Below are 20144 nucleotides of genomic sequence, written 5' to 3'. Positions count from 1 at the left end.
AGTATTTTTATACATTTTCTTTAACTCATTATATTGTCAGTACGCCTTTCAACCGATGTGCAGTGACTGGGCTCAATTAACTGGTTCTGCCCTGACCCGCATAGGCAACTGGAGCGCTTTCAGAGACCTTCCAGTCCTGCGTGTGCGCATGCGTGGGTTGCGATTCGCCGCTTCCGCGCATGCGTGTGACATCATTTTGAGCGTCTGCGCATGTGTGAGCGGCAAAACCCGGAAGTAACGCGCTCCATTACTTCTGGGTCGCTGCGGAGCGTAACCTGAAAACGCTCAACCTGAAGCACATTTAACCCAAGGTATGACTGTACAGTGGTACCTCAGGTTAAGTACTTAATTTGTTCCGGAGGTCCGTTCTTAACCTGAAACGGTTCTTAACCCGAGGTACCGCTGTACTGGCTTGCATGAGTGTTACCTCTCCCACTTAGCCCTCTAGTCACTTCATAGATAAGACTCTCTCGACACAGAGTCAGGCAATCAGTCAGGAGCGGAAGAATAGAAGAGCAGTTTCTGCCCCCTCCTTTCTCAAAACATCAGATCAGGAGATTCTGGCAATGGGAGGGGTGAAAATATCAACATATGTACCATTTCCCAGAAAGCCTTTACCGCTTTAAAAGTCCACCACAAGTTGTAAAAGATACCTCCCTTCACAATTTTCTTTCCTCGCTGCCATCCACCAACAGGGCATGACAGCAGTTCTAAGATTCTCCAAGCTTGAGGGATCTGTTGTTCTTTTTATTACTTATCAGTGATCCACCAGCTGGAGCCAGATGCATGAGAAAGAAGCTTATAGTTTGAATATTTTTGAAGCGAGCTCCCAATCCTTCTATGCAAAATCCACCCTCCTCCTTTCTTTATGTCAGCAGTATTATGGGAGCCAAGCCTCCGGGAGAACCACGTTGTTGTTGTTCTAATCCTTGCCAATATACTAAAATTACCCAGAGATCTGTCATGAGATCCTGATTTACCTTTTGCCCATCCCATCTAGCAGACGCAGCTGTGACTCAAGTTCAGCTCCTGAATATGCCTATTTCATATTTTTTTTTTAAGGCATAAAGAGAGGAGGTGAATGTGAGGAATCTCAGTGTATGCTGCATATGTGAGAGTGATGGCTGTAGCTCTGCTCAAACGCAACTCCACCCTTCAGAAATTATTCCGGGGGGCTCTGGACACCCTGGACGCCTCCAGACTGTCAGTGTTTTATGAGAGGGATTCAAGTAAAAACAGAATAATTTTGGCCTTATGTGCTTAAAATGGGTTAAAGTGTCAATCACATCTCCTACCTGGGCAGTTATCTTTCCACAAGGGCCAACATTTGATGCCGAAATCCAGCATCGCCTCAGCTCTGCAAGTGCAGCTTTCTCCCAATTGAAGTGCAGAGTGTTTGAGGACCGGGACATTCACAGGGAAACCAAAATGCTTGTTAACAAAGCTATTGTACTACCAACTTTACTGTATACTTGTGAAACACAGACCACTTATAAACGCCATCTCCAACTCCTCGAAAGAGCAAACGGTGTCTCCCAAAAAATTTACATATCACTTGAGAAGACAGGCGAATTAATACCAGTGTACTGGAAGGAGCAAAGATCACCAGCGTTGAAGCAATGATTCTTCAACATCAACTTCGCTTGACTGGTCATGTTGTGCGGATGCCTGATTATTGTCTTCCAAAGCAACTACTCTATTCCGAACTTAAAGTTGGAAGGCCTAATGCTGGTGGTCAACAAAAGAGATTTAAAGACTCTCTCAAGGGAAATCTATATAAAAAAAGTAGTATAAACACTGACAACTGGGAAGCACTGGCTTTTGAGAGCTCCAGTTGGAGGACAGCCTTTACCAAAGATGTCATGGACTTTGAAGATGCTCAGACTCAGGACGCAAGGGAGAAACATGCTAAGAGGAAGGCACACTTGGCAAACCCTCACCGTGATCAACTCCCACCTGGAAACCTATGTCCCCACTGTGGAAGGACATGTGGATCCAGAACTGGCCTCCAGAGTCACTTACGGACTCACAGTTAAGACGGTGTTCATGTAAGACAATCTTATTCGGCTACGAGTGAACGCCGAATAGAAGATTGTTAGGTTTTGTGGTTGTATTTGGTTCGCGTTTCAAAGCTCCCTGTCCAAGTGTTCTTTGTCTTGCTCTGGAGCTTTCTCCATGAAAACTCACTCTTTAAAGCACAGTTGGAGCAAACGGCAATCTGCAGAAAACCCATTTAATCTGAAAGGTAGGTATGGATAAGCCCTTTGTCTCCATGTTGCCCATGTTGGACCCATCAGGGCAGAGGAGGAGGACAAAAGGAGAATGAGTTGATTCTTTGTATCATTGCCTCTGGCTCCCCCTACTGTTGGCCTCCCAGTTTTCTCCCTACCAAGCCCTATGGCATCAGTCATCACTGGGGAGACAGGGGGTGTTACCTTCAAGAATTGCTTGTGGGGCTTCCTAGAGACATAAGTGCAAACCATAGAACCAGATATTGAGAGAATTCCAGTTCTTTGATAATTGCTTGATGCATAATTAGAGTGGGAGGAGGAAGAGAAAGTAGGGGAGGAGCCTGCAAAATGCTTAAATCATTCTTCACTCACTCTCCTGTTCTGTTCGTGTATGAGTGTTTATTTGAAAAAGTATTTGGAGCGCCTCACTTAGCAAAAGAAATGGCCCCAACAAGTTTTGCCATTCAAGTTCCCAAGGCAAAAGGTATGAGCATCTTCTGTAAGTATAATCCTGGGTAAGATTACATCGCTGAGGTAAATGTCTGATTTTAATCTTATTAATGACATTTCTGATGTCAGATTTCACTATGCTCAACTTTCAGAAACTGTTGCTATTTAGAAAATATGTGGGAGGTTTTCTTATTATTATTATTAGAGTAGTGGAGAGCAGAGAATAACAAGCGACAGAGAAAATACTGTTTGATATTAAACATTTCCAACAAAAGAAACATATGTTAGATAAAAATGTCTTTTTATCTAACAGATGACTGATCAACTATTCGGTGGATTTGACTAATTCAGTACTTGTTCACCAGCATACCTAGTTGTTGATGTTATTGGATTTAGAGAAGGGGAGATGTAAAAATCTTTTGCAAGTTGCCATTAAACAAATTGCTTTAAATTTATTATTATTCTAATTTGTAAAAGTATATAAAGGAGACCTGGTACTGTGCAAAAGCCCAGCCCACAAGCAAACAGTCTAAAACAAACAAAACCCCAAAAGTATTTCCAGCGCAAGATTTTAAAATAATATTCCACCAAGTTGAATTTCAGAAAGCAAAAGGTGTGGGAGGACAGGGAGGGGGAGCTTGAACTTGTTGCAGAAAGCTCTATTTTGACTCTTAAGTGTTACCTGTGGGATTTTGCTGTTTTGCAAACTCCCACTCATTTCAGTGGAACCGATGCAGAAAAGCCTCGCACCCAACTAATAGTGCATGTCTACAATGTGAATAGGTGTGTGTTAATCTGAACTTTTGCTATGGTTTACTACTGTACTACTGTAGTCCTTGCATGAGTAAAAGATCTTTGCAGGAGTAAAACTTAATGTGGCACGAGATCTTATCTCAAATGCGTCCTAATACATTGAATAAAGATTCGCACATGTCAGTAAAAGCTAATCGACACCTGCTGCACAGACAAAATGGTAAGCTAACTTTAAGAAACAAAGCAGACAAGGAGAACCAGTTTAGTCTTTGCTCACTAGGCTAATATTCTTTCAACTTTTACTTAAGCAGACTAAGCAAAATGGGAAAATAGGCAGGGAATTCCAGAAGGGAACAACACAACAATAGAGCTGTTGGACATAGCTGTCAACCTTCCCTTTTTTTGCGGGGAATTCCCTTATTCCAGCGCCGTTTCCCGCTGCTTCCCGCCGCTATCCCGGATTGTTAGATATCCCGTAGACTGTCCCCGAAACAGCTGAGGTTGCTGATCCCTTATTTTCAAATCTGAAAGTTGACAGCTATGCTGTTGGAATTACAGGAACTGCTCATCTCAAAGTCCCTTCTCCATTAGAATGCATTGGCTAAAATTAGTACAGAAACCCTATGTTACTTAGCTCTCTCCAAGCTCCATCGACGAACTTACTCAGCACTCTCAAGGAACCAACACATGCCTCTCCTTAAGGACACGTATTCCCTTCCCCTTCCATCGCTTGCTTTGTCATAAGTTTGGGTTTTGTGGCAAAATTGTCACATTCACTTTCCGTAGGCGTTTGAGAATAGTAATGGATTACTTCACTCTTTAGACCAATGTGTAGGATTTGCTGCCTGCTTAAAATGTAATTTTGTTGTCCAAAGCAACATTTATATATTCTGTCCCTTTCTTTTCACACAATAAACCGGGTGTGCCAACTCTAGGGGGCTGAGGTGTCATCAGTCCCATCAATATTCCTTAGCAGGGGACTCAGCCCCACCCACCCCAAATATTGAAGACAGCATCAAAGGCAGGCTCCTTCTGAGCGTGAGAGAGGAAGAGTTGTGACCATTGAAGCTGTGCAGCACTGAGCAAGGCCTCCTCTCAACAATGTGCCTCCTCCCGACGACACGTGCATGACATCACAGGCGCGTGCGCAACATCGTGCATGTACCACGCTGCTGGGCCACCCAGTCTTTGCCCAAGGTGGCGCCTCTGCATGAAGTCAAGCTTTGCTTATTTCTTTTGTGTAAGAACTTCTTATAGGCGTAAGGTTATGGGTAGAACACATATTCGTAGCAGACACACTCCTAACTCTAGCAGAAGATCCCAAACCTCTCAGTGGTGTGTGTATGAATACACATGAGTGCTGGACACTCGCCCGGTTCACGTTGTGTCAGGGTATACTAACCATGTCGAAGCTCACAAGGGCAAAAACTCAAATCCATGGGTCAGGATTACACCGGGTGTGTGCTAGTGTTCTACCAAGCTGTACATTCCATACCAGCTTTTCCCTCCCAATGTTTTACACTACAACTCCCCTCAACCCAGGCCAGTACAGTGGTACCTCGGGTTACATACACTTCAGGTTACATATGCTTCAGGTTACAGACTCCGCTAACCCAGAAATAGTGCTTCATGTTAAGAACTTTGCTTTAGGATGAGAACAGAAATTGTGCTTCGGCGGCGCGGCGGCAGCAGGAGGCCCCATTAGCTAAAGTAGTGCTTCAGGTTAAGAACAGTTTCAGGTTAAGTACGGACCTCCGGAACGAATTAAGTACTTAACCCGAGGTACCACTGTACAGTCAATGGTCAGGGACGACGGGAGTTGTAAGCCAGCCACATTTGGAGAGCACCAGATTGGGGAAAACGGATCTACTGTGTGTGGCTAGTTGCATATCAGTAGTGTAGATTTTATTTTGTTTAATTATTTGTTGGTTTTTGGCTTCGTAGCCCCACCTGACCTTGCCTACTTGGCACTACTTCCCAGTGATGTAGTGTGGGCAGTAGCCCTGGGCGCAAAATTGTTAGGGGCGCAAAATTTCAACACCCGGTGCTGCCTCCATACGGCTGCGTACTTCCATTGCTGGGCTCCATTGAAAATGGCTTCTCCATGCAAACCAGGAAGTGACCTCGCCACCAGACAACAGAACAACTCTTATCTCTGCGGCTGCAATCTCTTGGGTGACATGGACGCCGTTAGGCAATTGAATGTGCATGTGTACTCCACCTATTTGCCTCCCACCTGAAGTATATGTGGGTTCAAGCAAGACTCAAGGCAGTGATTCAGCTTAAAGGCTTTATTGAATCATCAAGAACAACAGATAACTGCATATGTGCATTTCTGAAGGCCTGGGCCACCCTCAACATGATCGGCTGTCTAAACCCCGAAGCTGTGAATCGTAACCCGGAGCTTTAGAGCCAATGCTAGTAGCCTAAACTCTGATAATGCTACGTGATTGGATATCAGATATCGAATCAGAACACAGGAGCTCAGAATCCTTAGTCCAGACCTTAATCCAGTTTGCTCAGACAAACACAGACCACTGAATACATGACACAACCCCCCCCCAACGCAGCTCTGGGCTCTGGCAACCCATGGTACACCACTGCTACTTCCCACAGATTTTGCCCATGACCAAGTGACATTCTGAAATCCCTCAAGGCATTTCTTTTGCCACCTGCACCCCGTTTGTATATGCTTAGAGTTAAAAGAGCTTGAGGAAGTTTTTCCTCCCTCTCTCATAATAGCAGAACTTGGGACAATCCAATGAAGCTGAATATTGGAAGTTTCAGGAAAGAGAAATAAAAACACTTCTTTGCATAGAACGTAGTTAAACTGTGGAATTCACTTTTTTTAAAAAAATAATTTTTAATAAGTTTTCCATTTTAACAATCCAATCAAACCACATTGAATGCTCCAAATTACAGTGGTACCTCAGGTTACATACGCTTCAGGTTACAGACTCCGCTAACCCAGAAATAGTGCTTCAGGTTAAGAACTTTGCTTCAGGATGAGAACAGAAATCGTGCTCCGGCAGCGCGGCAGCAGCAGGAGGCCCCATTAGCTAAAGTGGTGCTTCAGGTTAAGAATAGTTTCAGGTTAAGAACGGACCTCCAGAACAAATTAAGTACTTAACCCGAGGTACCACTGTATACAAATACATATCAAATAGTCCAAATATTCTGCCTAAATTAGAATTTTTTTGTTGGGACTTCCCACGCTCCAAGTTTCGGGGGGGGGGGCGCTCTGATCATCTCATATCTGCTGCCTTGAATAGTCTTTCCAATAGTTCCTTTAAATCTTCCTGTTGTTAACCTTCCTTCTTTCATGGCCTCTGAGTTGTTTCCACAAGCGAGATGAAATAATCAGTGATGGGAATTCACTTCCACAGGACAGAGTGGTGGCTTTAAAAGAGGATTAGACAAATGCATAGAGGACAAGGCTCTCAGTGGATATTAGCCATGATACAAATGTCGGAGGCAGTATGCTTCTGAATACCAGGTCCTGGAAATCACAAGTGCGGAGAGCACTGTTGCATTCAGGTCCTGCTTGTTGGTTTCCCACAGGCCTCTGGTTGGTCACTGTGAGAATAGGATGCTGGACTAGACGGGGCTTTCACCTGATTCAGCAGCACTCTGGCTACGCTGGGGTGAAGGTAGCTAATGAGTTTCACGCCTGGGTGGAAAGTCCAGACAGTTTATTCAGCTATAGCAGGAGGCACAGAATAGCTTAACACCCGAAACATTTGCATAACTCCTCAAATGAGGTCAATACTTATAAGGCCCCAATACATCATTACATGGGACGAACGCGTGATCACGTTAACTGTTGGCTACATACACAAATGATCATAGAAATACTGAAATGATTGGCTGATTTGCATGTGTTGTTGTTGTTGTTTAGTCATTTAGTCGTGTCCGACTCTTCATGACCCCATGGACCAGAGCACGCCAGGCACTCCTGTCTTCCACTGCCTCCCGCAGTTTGGTCAGACTCATATTGGTAGCTTTGAGAACACTGTCCAACCATCTCGTCCTCTGTCGCCCCCTTCTCCTTGTGCCCTCCATCTTTCCCAACATCAGGGTCTTTTCCAGGGAGTCTTCTCTTCTCATGAGGGCCAAAGTATTGGAGCCTCAGCTTCATGATCTGTCCTTCCAGTGAGCACTCAGGGCTGATTCCCTTAAGGATGGATAGGTTTGATCTCCTTGCAGTCCATGGGACTCTCAAGAGTCTCCTCCAGCACCACAATTCAAAAGCATCAATTCTTCGGCGATCAGCCTTCTTTATGGTCCATCTCTCACTTCTATACATCACTACTGGGAAAACCATAGCTTTAACTATACAGGCCTTTGTTGGCAAAGTGATGTCTATGCTTTTTAAGATGCTGTCTAGGTTGGTCGATTTGCATGTAGTAGTAATCAATAATAATAATACCCCACCCATCTGGGCAGCTTCCAACACATACAGGGGTGGCATGAGATGGGGGGTGAGGATGGCAGTGAGGACGCAACGGTGCAGGACCACTAGCAGAAGCAATCTGGTGCTTCCACTGTGCAACATCTTATTGCTTAATAGCATCAAGCTCAGTCATGGGTAGCAAAGGGGAAAGTTTTGTAATCACTCTTCAGTTAGAACTTTAGTTCCTTAAAAAGCAGGTTCTAACAGGGTTTGTGGTGAAACTCGGCTTCTGACCCCCTCCCTCCAGAACAACGTCTTTAGACAATGACAGGAATCTCCCAACCACAAAGTCTGTTGAAAGGGGACAGTTGGAGGATGGATGGTTGTTAATGGATTGAGGCTGGATCCCGACAAAACAGAAGTACTGTTTCTGGATGCCACGGGGGACAGTGTGGAGGACTCCCTGGTCCTGAATGGGGTAACTGTGCCCCTGAAGCACCAGGTGCACAGCCTAGGGGCCATTTTGGACTCACAGCAGTCCATGGAGGCACAGGTCAATTCTGTGTCCAGGGCGGTTGTCTACCAGCTCCATCTGGTACGCTAGCTGAGACCCTACCTGCCTGTGCACTGTCTCACCAGAATGGTACGTGCCCTGGTTATCTTCCACGTGGACTACTGCAATGTGCTCTACATGGGGCTACGTTTGAAGGTGACTCAGAAACTACACCTAATCCCAAATGTAGCAGCTACACAGGTGACTGGGAGCAGCCACCTAGACCATATAACACCAGTCCTAAAGGATCTACATTGACTCCCAGTGTTGTCCAAGCACAATTCTGTGCGGACCTTTAAAGCCCTAAATGGCCTTGGCCCAGTATACCTGAAGGAATGTCTCCACCCGCATCACTCAGCCCAGATACTGAGGTCCAGCTCCGAGGGCCTTCTGGCGGTTCCCTCACTGCGAGAAGTGAGGTTACAGGGAACCAGGCAGAGGGCCTTCTCGGTAGTGGCGCCTGCCCTGTGGAACACTCTCCCATCAGATATCAAGATGATAAAGAACTAAACAACTTTGAGAAGACATCTGAAGGCAGCTCTGTATGGAGAATTTTTAAATGTTCAATGTTTTGTTATGTTGTTTTATCTGTTGGAAGCCACCCAGATATTATCATCACCACCACCATCACCACAGTTTGGCTTTTGTTTTAACAAACATCAGGTGTGAGCTAAATTGGTAAATATGCCATGTCATTTACAAGCAGAATCTTCATTGGGGAGAAACAACTAGTTGGGGAAAAGCAATCACGACTATACTTAGGATTCAAGAAATGCCCCGTCAGAATTTTGAGGACACTCCAATTTTGTTTTGAAACCTTTAATGATGGTGTTATTAAACACCCCTCCCATGCCATTGCTAAATCTTATCTGACAGCACCAATTCATTTCTCCTGTTGTAATATATAACTGGTAGGCAGTTTGCAGCTAATGCACCCAAGGTTCAACCACTTGACCGTTGAATGTGTTTCTTCTGCTATATACACTTCACACTTGGCCAGTCTTGGGAGAGGCTTGTAAACAGCTAAGAACATCAGAAGAGCTTGCTGGATCAGGCCAATGCCCCATCTAGCCCAGCCAGTGTGGTGTAGTGGTTAAGAGCAGTAGTCTCGTAATCTGGGGAACTGGGTTCGCGTCCCCGCTCCTCCACATGCAGCTGCTGGGTGACCTTGGGCTAGTCACACTTCTTTGAAGTCTCTCAGCCCCACTCACCTCACAGAGTGTTTGTTGTGAGGGAGGAAGGGAAAGGAGATTGTTAGCCGCTTGGAGACTCCTTCAGGTAGTGATAAAGCAGGATATCAAATCCAAACTCCTCCTCTTCTTCTTCTTCCCCCCAGCAGCCACCCAGGTGCAAGCATAAGAGCACTCTTCCCTCCTGCCATTTCTACAAACTGCTTTCCAAGAGCACTTGTGCCTCTAACCAAAGGGACATGGATTGAGCGTGGATGGCAGAATGTGGACAAACAGGAACATGCAGACGGATATATTTATTCTATCCATTTGTGTATTTTGCATTCCAGTTCTTTCCGCATTGCTATTCTTTTCTGCCCTGCGAAGCTGCTACACAGATGATCCTAGTCCGCTGGAAAAGTGCTTCCAAGATGCTGAGTATGAGAATTATTTAGAGATAGCCAAGAATGGGCTGGGCAATGCATCGCACCCAAGACATGTGCTGATCGTAGGAGCAGGCATGGCAGGCCTCAGCGCAGCCTACACTCTCACAGAAGCTGGACACCAGGTAAGGGGTCCTTTAGTCGTCACAGATGTTGCAACTGGTTCTCTGCTTCCGAGATTGGCCCCTAGGGACCTGCGTATTGATTTGTTTGCACAAAGTCTGCAGGGAGGTTAAACCACTGTGGCTCTTTGCTGAGTATTCGTTTTTTAGTTTGCGGGGAGGTTAGGTGTTGCATCAAAGGAAGTGTTATTCCACACCTCACCTTTTCTTCTCACACAGAGTCCAGTCGGGGAGGTGGGGGGTTAAGGTTTGGTATTTGAGGGCACCAAATCAATTTGAATCATGCAACTTGACGTCACAATCTGAGTTTGGTGGTAGGTGATGGAGTCCCACCCAAAAATACCATGAATCTTTTTGGCTGCAGCAGTGCTCATAAGGGCAGCCATTTAACATGGCACAGACCTCATCTGGTAGTTGGGGAAACTAGGCCAAAATAGGTGGGGAGGCGTAAGGAGCTGTTGTAGTTGTGTGCTGCCAACCACAGCAGAGCTCAGTAGAAGGAGAAGCCAGCCAACCAGTCGAGTCTCAGGGGGGTACTTGCCTGGAGGCAGAGGCTGTATTCAAGGTTCAGTCCAGTCAGGAGTATCTCAGTTCATGTAGTCAAATGATCTGGGGGTCAAGAAAGCAGAAGGTCCAAGGTCACGAGAAGCAAGAAACAGCAAGGTCTGGCCAGGAATGACAAGTGTTATTTCCAGCAACTGACTGAGGCTGGAAAACTGCTTAAAAAAGCTGGAGCCAGCTGGTTCTCCTCAGGAGCAAGAAGGCTGATCAGCAGCAGGTGGAGTCACTCTGCCTTCTGCTACTTCAGGCTGCTGCTCAGCAGGTGAAGCCGACTCCTGGCCCATGACAGGAGCAACAGGTGAAATCAGAATCATAGAATCATAGAGTTGGAAGGGACACTGTGCGTCTTCAAGTCCAGCCCCCTGCAATGCAAGAATCTCAGCCAAAACATCCATGACAGAGAGCCATAAAATCTCTGCTTAAAAACCTCCAAGGAAGACGAATCCACAAACACCGGAGGGTTGAAATTGAACATCAGTCCCTTGTAAATTAGCCCTGAGAAATTGAGAAACCCATGTGGCCATGCTGATTTATCAGCTGGATGCTGGGTAAGTCTCTCAACTGCCCTCAAGAATTGTGATGTGGACCATGGAAATTGAGGCAGGCTATTGTAGCGTGGGTGGCGCTTTGGGTTAAACCACAGAGCCTAGGACTTGCCGATCAGAAGGTCGGCGGTTCAAATCCCCGTGACGGGGTGAGCTCCCATTGCTCGGTCCCTGCTCCTGCCAACCTAGCAGTTCGAAAGCACGTCAAAGTGCAAGATAAATAGGTACCGCTCCGGCGGGAAGGTAAACGGCACTTCCGTGCGCTGCTCTTGTTCGCCAGAAGTGGCTTAGTCATGCTGGCCACATGACCCGGAAGCTGTACGCCGGCTCCCTCGGCCAATAAAGCGAGATGAGCGTCGTAACCCCAGAGTTGGCCATGACTGGACCCAATGGTCAGGGGTCCCTTTACCTTAGCTAGCATAGCATGAAGCAGTAGCTGGATTGATACAGCAGTAGCTGTCCTGCTTGCCTCCAGGTGACAGTTCTTGAAGCCAGTGACCGCGTGGGAGGACGAGTGGAGACGTATCGAAATGAGCAAGAAGGCTGGTATGCAGATCTGGGGCCCATGCGTTTGCCTCAGGTACACAGGTGAGACGGGAGGTTACCACATGCCTTTCACTTCATCTGCTGAGCATGCATAAATCCCGCCTTGCTCATCCGTGATGGCTCTTTCCACGGACACGTGTCCTATTGCGCTTGGCTGTGTGGGAGACAAAAGAGCTGTTGGCCTGTTGCCACGAGGAAGAAAGTGTATGTGGAGTTGAAGACAACGTATGACTTCTTAGATGTGGCCCACTAGTTGGATAAACTCTTGGCTGCGAGGCCTACGCAGTTTGTTTTCTGTGAACGGAACAGAGCTGATGGGAGGAGGAGGCGGCCAGACCTCTTCTGGCAACACTCATTATTCCTCCCTTCCCCAGGGTGACAAACATAGCTCACCTCCCTTTTGCCCCACGATGCACCTGTGAAGAAGATAAAGTTGAGAGATAGTGACTATTTGTAAGCGCTGGGCAATGGGAAGCTGCTCAGAGTGGCTGGGGCAACCCAGTCAGATGGGTGTGGTACTATAATAATAATAATTACTACTACTACTACTACAACTAGGTGTTTAGGAAGTGCTGTGCACAGGGCTTACTAAACTTTTTTTGCTATCTCTCCCCACCCCCAGTCTGTTTATATATTCTTTATATACAGTGCTTTAGCCCTAAACATTTTGTGAATCTAAGTTTGGCCTCATTGAGGGGCAGTATTTCAGTACGAGTAGGAAAATGAGAGTACCCCTAAACACTTTTTTTAGAAAAAAGCACTGATTTTATATATATATATATATATATATATATATATATATATATATGGTGGCAGGTGGATGATTAATATTCTGCAGCCTTTGAAATGTGCTTGTGTGCTCCTGTTTTGACTAATTATATGTGCTTTTATCTTGTGAACCGCCCTGAGATGAAGAGCGGTACAGTCATACCTTGGATCTCGAACGCCTTGGCTCCCAAACAAATCGGCCCCCAACCGACTGAAACCCGGAAGTGAGTGTTCCGGTTTTCGAACGATTTTCAGAAGCCTAACGTCTGGCTTCGCTACCGAATGGCTGCAGGAGTTTCTTGCAGCCAATCAGAAGCCGCACTTTGGTTTCTGAACATTTTGGAAGTCAAACAGACTTCCGGAATGGATCCCGTTCGACTTCCAAGGTACGGCTGTATATTAACCTAGTAAATAATAATAACATAATAATCATCGCTGCGTCTGACTGTGGAAGCACAGCATATCCATCATATTGTTGTTGTTATTTAGTCATTTAGTCGTGTCTGACTCTTCGTGACCCCATGGACCAGAGCACTCCAGGCACTTCTGTCTTCCACTGCCTCCTGCAGTTTGGTCAAACTCATGCTGGTAGCTTCGAGAACACTGTCCAGCCATCTCGCCCTCTGTCGTCCCCTTCTCCTTGTGCCCTCAATCTTTCCCAACATCAGGGTCTTTTCCAGGGAGTCTTCTCTTCTCATGAGGTGGCCAAAGTATTGGAGTCTCAGCTTCAGGATCTGTCCTTCCAGTGAGCACTCAGGGCTGATTTCCTTCAGAATGGAGAGGTTTCATCTTCTTGTAGTCCGTGGGACTCTCAAGAGTCTCCTCCAGCACCAGAATTCAAAAGCATCAATTCTTTGGCGATCCATCATAGCCAGTAGCAATTGCTAGCCTTGTTCTCCATGTGTTGATTTAACCCTCTTTTAAAGGCCTCCAAGTTGGTGGGCAACGCTGCCTCTTGGAAGAGCAAATTCCACTCTTTTGACTCTGCACTGTCCCCTTCTCATGCCCCAGGATCGTCCGCGAATATGTCAGAAAGTTTGGCCTGAGTCTGACGGAATTCTTTCCGGAGGATGAGAATGCCTGGTATTTGATTGACAACATCAGGAAGCGAGTCGGGGAGGTCAAGAGGAACCCCAGCCTCTTGAATTACACTGTGGATCCCTCGGAAGAAGGCAAAACCGCTGGCCAGCTGTATGAGGAGTCCCTCCATCGGGTTGGGATACTTTTGGTGCTTCTTTTAATTGGGAAAACCTTCTGTGTCCTGTTCCAAATATTAAGACCGTAGAGGTGGAAAGAACCAAAAGCAAGTCTAGCTGACACACCCTCCTAAAATAAATTGTAGATCCTCTATGAGGGAAGGTTACTATATTGGGGGATTTATTTATTTTTACTAAGTGGAGGCATGAGAATATTTAAGATTATGTGATGCTAAATATTATGCATGGTATACAGAAAGCGGGTGGGGTTTTCCTCCCTTTTTCATAACACTTGAAGTTGGGGACATCCAGTTAAGCTGAAGCTTAGAGGATTTGGGACGGACAAAAGAAAGCACCTCCTCAGGCAGCATATCACATTGTAGTAATCATCATCATCATCATCATCTATTACTTATACACTGCCCATCAGGTCGGGCCTCCCCAGCCACTCTGGGCGGCTCCCAACAGAATATTAAAAACATGATAAAACATCAGCTATTAAAAACTTCCCTGAACGGGGCTGCCTTCAGATGTCTTCTAAAAGTCAGATAGTTGTTGATTTCCTTGACATCTGGTGGGAGGGCGTTCCACAGGGCGGGCGCCACTACTGAGAAGGCCCTCTGCCTGGTTCCCTGTAACTTGGCTTCTCGAAGTGAGGGAACCGCCAGAAGGCCCTCGGAGCTGGACCTCAGTGTCTGGGCTGAATGATGGGGGTGGAGACGCTCCTTCAGGTATACTGGACCGAGGCCATTTGGGGGCTTTAAAGATCAGCACCAACACTTTGAATTGTGCTCGGAAACGTACTGGGAGCCAATGTAGGTAAACTATGAAATGCATTCTGACTTTTTCTTTATGGTCATACCAGGCTGAACAAGAGGTGAAGAGGACAAACTGTAGCTATGTGCTGGGTAAATATGACACCTTCTCAACCAAGGTAAAAAAGATCGATTCTTCCCCCACCCCACCCCCACGCGCCTTTTCTTTTCTTTTCATTCTTTGTATGTTACCATGGCCTTTGGCTAGCGCAATAAAACCCAATAAGTTAACAAAACCAGCTAAAGCAATGCCCCAAACTTGCGAAGTGCAAAGTTTCAGTAAAAACTTCATTGGCGCACTTCTGTTATATTATTAGATTATTACACAAGCCTATAGTAGTTACCCAGCTTCCTAGGTATCCCACCTAGATATCCTGGGGAGGGGGGGCACATGAAGAAGGGCCTCATGTGATCATTGCAGGGCCCAGGTTGGTTCATATGGGGAGAGGCAGCCCTTGACCCTTTGCAGTCCTGAGCCATTTAAGGTTTTATAAATCAGAACCAGCACTTTGAACTGGACCCAGAAACTAATGTGCAGCCGGTGCAGTCAGGCCAGGATAAAGTACACTATGCTCAAACTGTCTCGCCCTGGTGAGCAACCTGGCTGTCAAATTTTGCACCAGCAAAACTTTCCAAACTGTCTTCAGAGGCAGCCCAATGCACAACTTGTTGCAGTAATCTAACCTTGAGGTTACCAGAGTATAGATAGCAGAAGTTAGTCTATCCCTGTCCTGATTAGGGGAGCAGCAGGGCCACCAGCCAGAAATGATGGAAGGAACTCCATGCTGCCGAGGCCACCTGAGCCTCAAGCAGGGCCGGATTTATGTTTGATGAGGCCCTAAGCTCCTGAAGGTAATGGGGCCCTTTATAGGTCCAGCTGACCTTTGTCAACGACAAATTTGTCTTGAATATATACTATGTGGTAATTTATGGACCTAATAGGTATCTAAAGCCATTTGCACATAACAAAATATGTATTTTATCAAAGTAACTGTTGAACTGAAATACAATTGAGAAGTATATTAATAGTGAAATACAATTAAGAAGAAGTACGTTATATGAATAGTGAAATAATTATTAAGCTCTAACTTAAAGTGATTTTTTATTCATAACAAACTTAATAATGCAAGCACATTGGCATTTGGCAATAACAAACATTTTATTTTATTTGTTTTTTATCTTGTAGTTTGGAAATGTACATCCAGGTTTTTCCCCCCTTTAATTTTTTGGGGCCCCCCAAGAGAGTGGGGCCATAAGCTATAGCTTGTTTAGCTTATACGTAAATCTGTCACTGGCCTCAAGCGACAGCAAAGGATCCAGAAGAACTCCCAAGCTACATACCCGCTCCTTCCAAAGAAGTATAATCCCATCAAGAGCAGGCCACCTCCCTCCCATCCATCCAGTCCAGGGAATCACCCACTACTAGTGCCTTAGTCCCATCTGGACTGAGCTTCAGTGTATTGGCTCTCATCCAGTTCCATGACCGAGGCAAGACAACAGTCCAGCATATCCACTGCCTCACCTACATATGTAAAGGAGAAGCAGGAGGGTGGATGAGCCCAAACAGAAGGGTGGATGTGCCCTAAGGCAGGCATAGGCAAACTCGCCCCTCCAGATGTTTTGAGACTACAATTCCCATCATCCCTGACCACTGGTCCTGTTAGCTAGGGATGATGGGAGTTGTAGTCCCAAAACATCTGGAGGGGCGAGTTTGCCTATGACTGACCTAAGACTATACAGATATGTTTACTCACCTGGGACTGAGAGCAAGCCTCACCGAACTCAGTGAGATAGACCTATAGAGGACTGCACTGTAACTTTTTGCAGAATCCAATTCCTTGCTTTCCAGAATAAGCAAATCCTGAAGCCTGAGAACCTCAGGATGTCTCGTGTACTAGATTCCAAATTCAGTTGTTGCTTGGTGGTGTGTTTGCTTAAGCATCTTTGTTGAGTGCTATCCTTAAAGGTGGTTATTCCCCACCCCTCCCATAACAGCAATATTTAATCAAAGTAGCAAAGCTGAGTCGTGGAGCTGTCGAAATGATTGGGGACTTGCTCAATGAAGATGCTGGCTATTACCAGTCGTTCATTGAAAGTATGAGAGGTGAAATGATCTTCTCTTCTAGAAAGAGGTAAGCGGGAATATGCATTGCAAGGAAATAGGGAGGATTTATTTTTGCTGAAGTAAATAATCTGCTCTTCTTTAGACGAGATAGCCTTTTGGTTCATTTCCAAAACCGGGACTGTAGGAACGTCTTGGGACCGCAATACCTTAGGAATGCCTCTCCCCATACGAATTGACCCCGGACCCTGAGCTTGTAATCCGACACCTTTCTCTGTGGCCCCCGTCCCCCCAAGAGGTTTGGAGGATGGCAGCACAAGAACAGGCCTTTTCTGTGGTGGCTCCCCGTCGGTGGAATGCTCTCCCCAGAGAGGCTTGCCTGGTGCCATTATCATGGGTGTAGCTAAGGGGGGGGAGCACCCCACCAATATATAAAAATCTATAAAAATGGATAGCAAGCTGGGGTTCTGCCTCCCCACGCCAACAAAAGCCCTGCCCCACCCCCAACAAAAACCCTGGCTATGCCTGTGGCCATTATTACATATCTTTAGGCACCAAGCAAAAACATTCCTCTTTATTCAGGCCTTTAGCCATTAAATAATCGATGATTTGTTAAAGGGGTGGGTGGACGGACTGTTATTATGATTATTTTATTATGCAGTCCAGTATTATGCTCCGCATTTTATTATTTTGTTCTTAATGTTGTAAATGTTGTTCTTAATGTTGTACACCGCCCCGGGATCTTTGAATAATGGTTGGTATATACAGTGGTACCTCGGGTTAGGTACTTATTTCGTTCCAGAGGTCCGTTCTTAACCTGAAACTGTTCTTAACCTGAAGCACCACTTTAGCTAATGGGGCCTCCTGCTGCCGTTGTGCTGCCAGAGCACGATTTCTGTTCTCATCCTGAAGCAAAGTTCTTAACCCGAGGTACTATTTCTGGGTTAACGGAGTCTGTAACCTGAAGCGTATGTATCCCGAGGTACCACTGTAAATCAAATTGATGATAGATAAATAAACAAATAACATATGCTCCCTCTCCCTACAACAAAGTCAACATAAAGATGTAAGAGTCCAGCTGGCTCTTGCGAAAGTTCCATCTAGACCAGATGCCTATGGGAAGCCTGCAAGCCAGACCTAAGCTCAATAGCCACTCTCCCCATTTGAGATACTCAGCATGCATTGAATCATAGATTGCAGAGTTGGAAGGGATCCTGAGGAACATCTAGTCCAACCCCCTGCAATGCAGAAACATGCCGCTGTCCCATGCGGGGATCAAACCTGTAACCTTGGCGTTTTCAGCACCACATTCTAACCAAGTGAGCTATCCCCTTGGATAATATATCCACAATAACTAAAAGCTGTTGATTATCTTCCGTGAACTTGTCTAATCCTCTTTCAAAGTCGTCTGACTTGGTGGCCATCTCCACACCTTGTCGGTGCGAATTCCAGTGTGTTAACTATGTTCTGGGTTCAGAAATGCTTCCTTTTGTGTGTGCTGAACTGAGGAGCAACTGAGCAACACACAACAGCAGGCTCTTCCATCTTCTATCCATTCATCTGCATTTGTTTGTGTGTGTTTCTTTGCAGGTTTGATCAAATCATAGGAGGCTTTGATCAGCTGCCAATAGCCATTTACAGAAGCATTCCAGAAAGGGTGCATTTCGGGACCAGGGTGGTCAGGATGGAGCAGGCAGGCGAGAGCGTCACCGCGGTTTATCAAACCGCCAACAAAGCACTGTTCAGCGTGACGGCCGATTACGCCGTGGTCACCTCCACCGCCAAGGCCACGAGGCGCATCCATTTTGAGCCGCCCCTGTCGCGTAACAAAAGCCACGCCTTGCGGTCCATCCACTACAGGAGCGTCACTAAAGTCTTCCTCGCTTGCGCCGAGAAGTTCTGGGAAGCTGATGGGATCCACGGTGGGAAGTCCACAACTGATCGCCCGGCCCGATTCATCTACTACCTCACTCAAAACTTTTCCAGCAGCATTGGGGTTGTCTTGGCTTGCTACGTCCACAGTGACGACTCCCGTTTCTTTCAGGCCCTCAGCCATGATGACATCATTAGCATCACCCTGGATGACCTGTCTGCCATCCACCAGCTGCCCAAGGGGTACATCCAGTCTGTGTGCCAGTCATCCGTAATAAAGAGATGGAGCTTGGATAAATATTCCATGGCTGGCTTTGCTGCCTTCACCCCCTACCAGTTTGTTGATTACAGCGAACCTCTCGAGGAGCCAGAAGGCAGGATCCATTTTGCTGGGGAACACACTACCAAACTCCACGGCTGGCTGGACTCCGCAATCATGTCAGGGTTGAGAGCAGCAAGAGAAATCAACCTTGCATCTGGGAAGTGGCTGCCCAGGATCAAGGCTCCTGACAAAGAGGAACTTTAAACAGGCACTCTGCAAAAGGAGAAAAGATCATTTGAAGGAATACAGTGGTACCTCGGGTTACATACGCTTCAGGTTACATGCGCTTCAGGTTACACACTCCGCTAACCCAGAAATAGTGCTTCAGGTTAAGAACTTTGCTTCAGGATAAGAACAGAAATCGGGCTCTGGCGGTGCGGCGGCAGCAGGAGGCCCCATTAGCTAAAGTGGTGCTTCAGGTTAAGAACAGTTTCAGGTTAAGAACGGACCTCCGGAACGAATTCAGTACTTAACCCGAGGTACCACTGTATCTTGACATACAGGAGTTTTGAATCGGGACAAGTCAAAATATTGCTATGAGTTTGGGGAGAAGGAAGTAGGCTGGATGCAAGATCCTTCTAACTGCTGGATTCAGGAAGTGTTAAAATATAAGCCAGGGTAATGAGTCATTAGGAGAACAAGGGGGGCTCTGAGCAAGACAGAAAATGTGTAGAAGAACAACAACAACCAAAGCCAGAGTTTTTCAAGTGATGTGACCTAGAAGTAAGCTGGAGAGTCGGAGCAAGGCTTGAAAGCAAGGTTTGATTTCTGTTTGAACCCAAGGCTACGGCTATGAAAGAAACAAGACCCCCTTAGGATGTCAATGTTGTGAGCCCCTCTGTAGTATAGATCTGCAAATAAACCATAGATTATGAAGACACCACCGTCTCTGCTGTGCCTCATTCCAAAAGGAAACACAAACCCTGGGTAAGCACCTCAAACTCCTGTAATCTCTGGGTTCTTGGGGTGGTGTGCAACAAAATCTAACAGCATTTCTAGATGGCAGACAAAAATGCAAAAGAAAATTAAAAATCATGACCCAATGCCAGTAGTACCATGTTGTTGCTTTTCCATTCTGTACCCTATATCTTTTCCTTCCTTTCCCGATTATACTGTGAAGGGGAAACCGGATGGACAGCAAGGCTGGAATTTATAATACAGTACAGGGATGCAGAGTGGGGAAATTTACATTTCTCCACATAGAAGGAACTGAAATGGGAGGAATATGGAATTTTGAAAAGATTTGTTCATTTATTTTGCCAGCACCATCTTCACTCATTTCTTCTTGTGTAGTTACAGTACAATGGGAAGTAGTTAATCTTTCAATAAATAAAACAATAAAA

General features: G+C 46.0%; 1 protein-coding gene across 2 annotated transcripts; it reads left to right on the top strand.

The window, feature by feature from the left end:
- Positions 1 to 2466: 2466 nt before the first annotated feature.
- LOC310756779 (L-amino-acid oxidase-like) lies at positions 2467 to 19681 on the top strand. Of its 2 annotated transcripts, none has more exons than XM_083601512.1 (7): positions 2467 to 2715; positions 9900 to 10117; positions 11696 to 11808; positions 13546 to 13747; positions 14596 to 14664; positions 16541 to 16677; positions 18198 to 19681. In XM_083601512.1, exons 1-7 carry the CDS (start codon positions 2580 to 2582, stop codon positions 19003 to 19005), a joined length of 1683 nt encoding a protein of 560 aa, XP_083457638.1. In that variant the 5' UTR covers positions 2467 to 2579; the 3' UTR covers positions 19006 to 19681. The 2 variants fall into 2 exon arrangements, with proteins under 2 accessions (XP_083457638.1, XP_083457637.1); XM_083601511.1 differs by having other exon boundaries at positions 2467 to 2730.
- Positions 19682 to 20144: the final 463 nt, after the last annotated feature.

Source organism: Podarcis filfolensis, assembly GCF_964270895.1.
Source record: "Podarcis filfolensis genome assembly, chromosome: 2".
NCBI lineage: Eukaryota > Metazoa > Chordata > Lepidosauria > Squamata > Lacertidae > Podarcis > Podarcis filfolensis.
The sequence above is the reverse complement of the archived record's forward strand: the minus strand, read 5'-3'. Positions and strand labels throughout refer to the sequence as shown.

Bases quoted from the DNA above. Each gene is read 5' to 3' on its own strand.
- LOC310756779 (XM_083601511.1), top strand. From the start codon at position 2,580: ATGCTTAAATCATTCTTCACTCACTCTCCTGTTCTGTTCGTGTATGAG. The intron at 2,731-9,899 runs GTAAGTATAATC...TTTGCATTCCAG, and splicing joins AAAAGGTATGAGCATCTTCT to TTCTTTCCGCATTGCTATTC. The intron at 11,809-13,545 runs GTGAGACGGGAG...CTCATGCCCCAG, and splicing joins CGTTTGCCTCAGGTACACAG to GATCGTCCGCGAATATGTCA.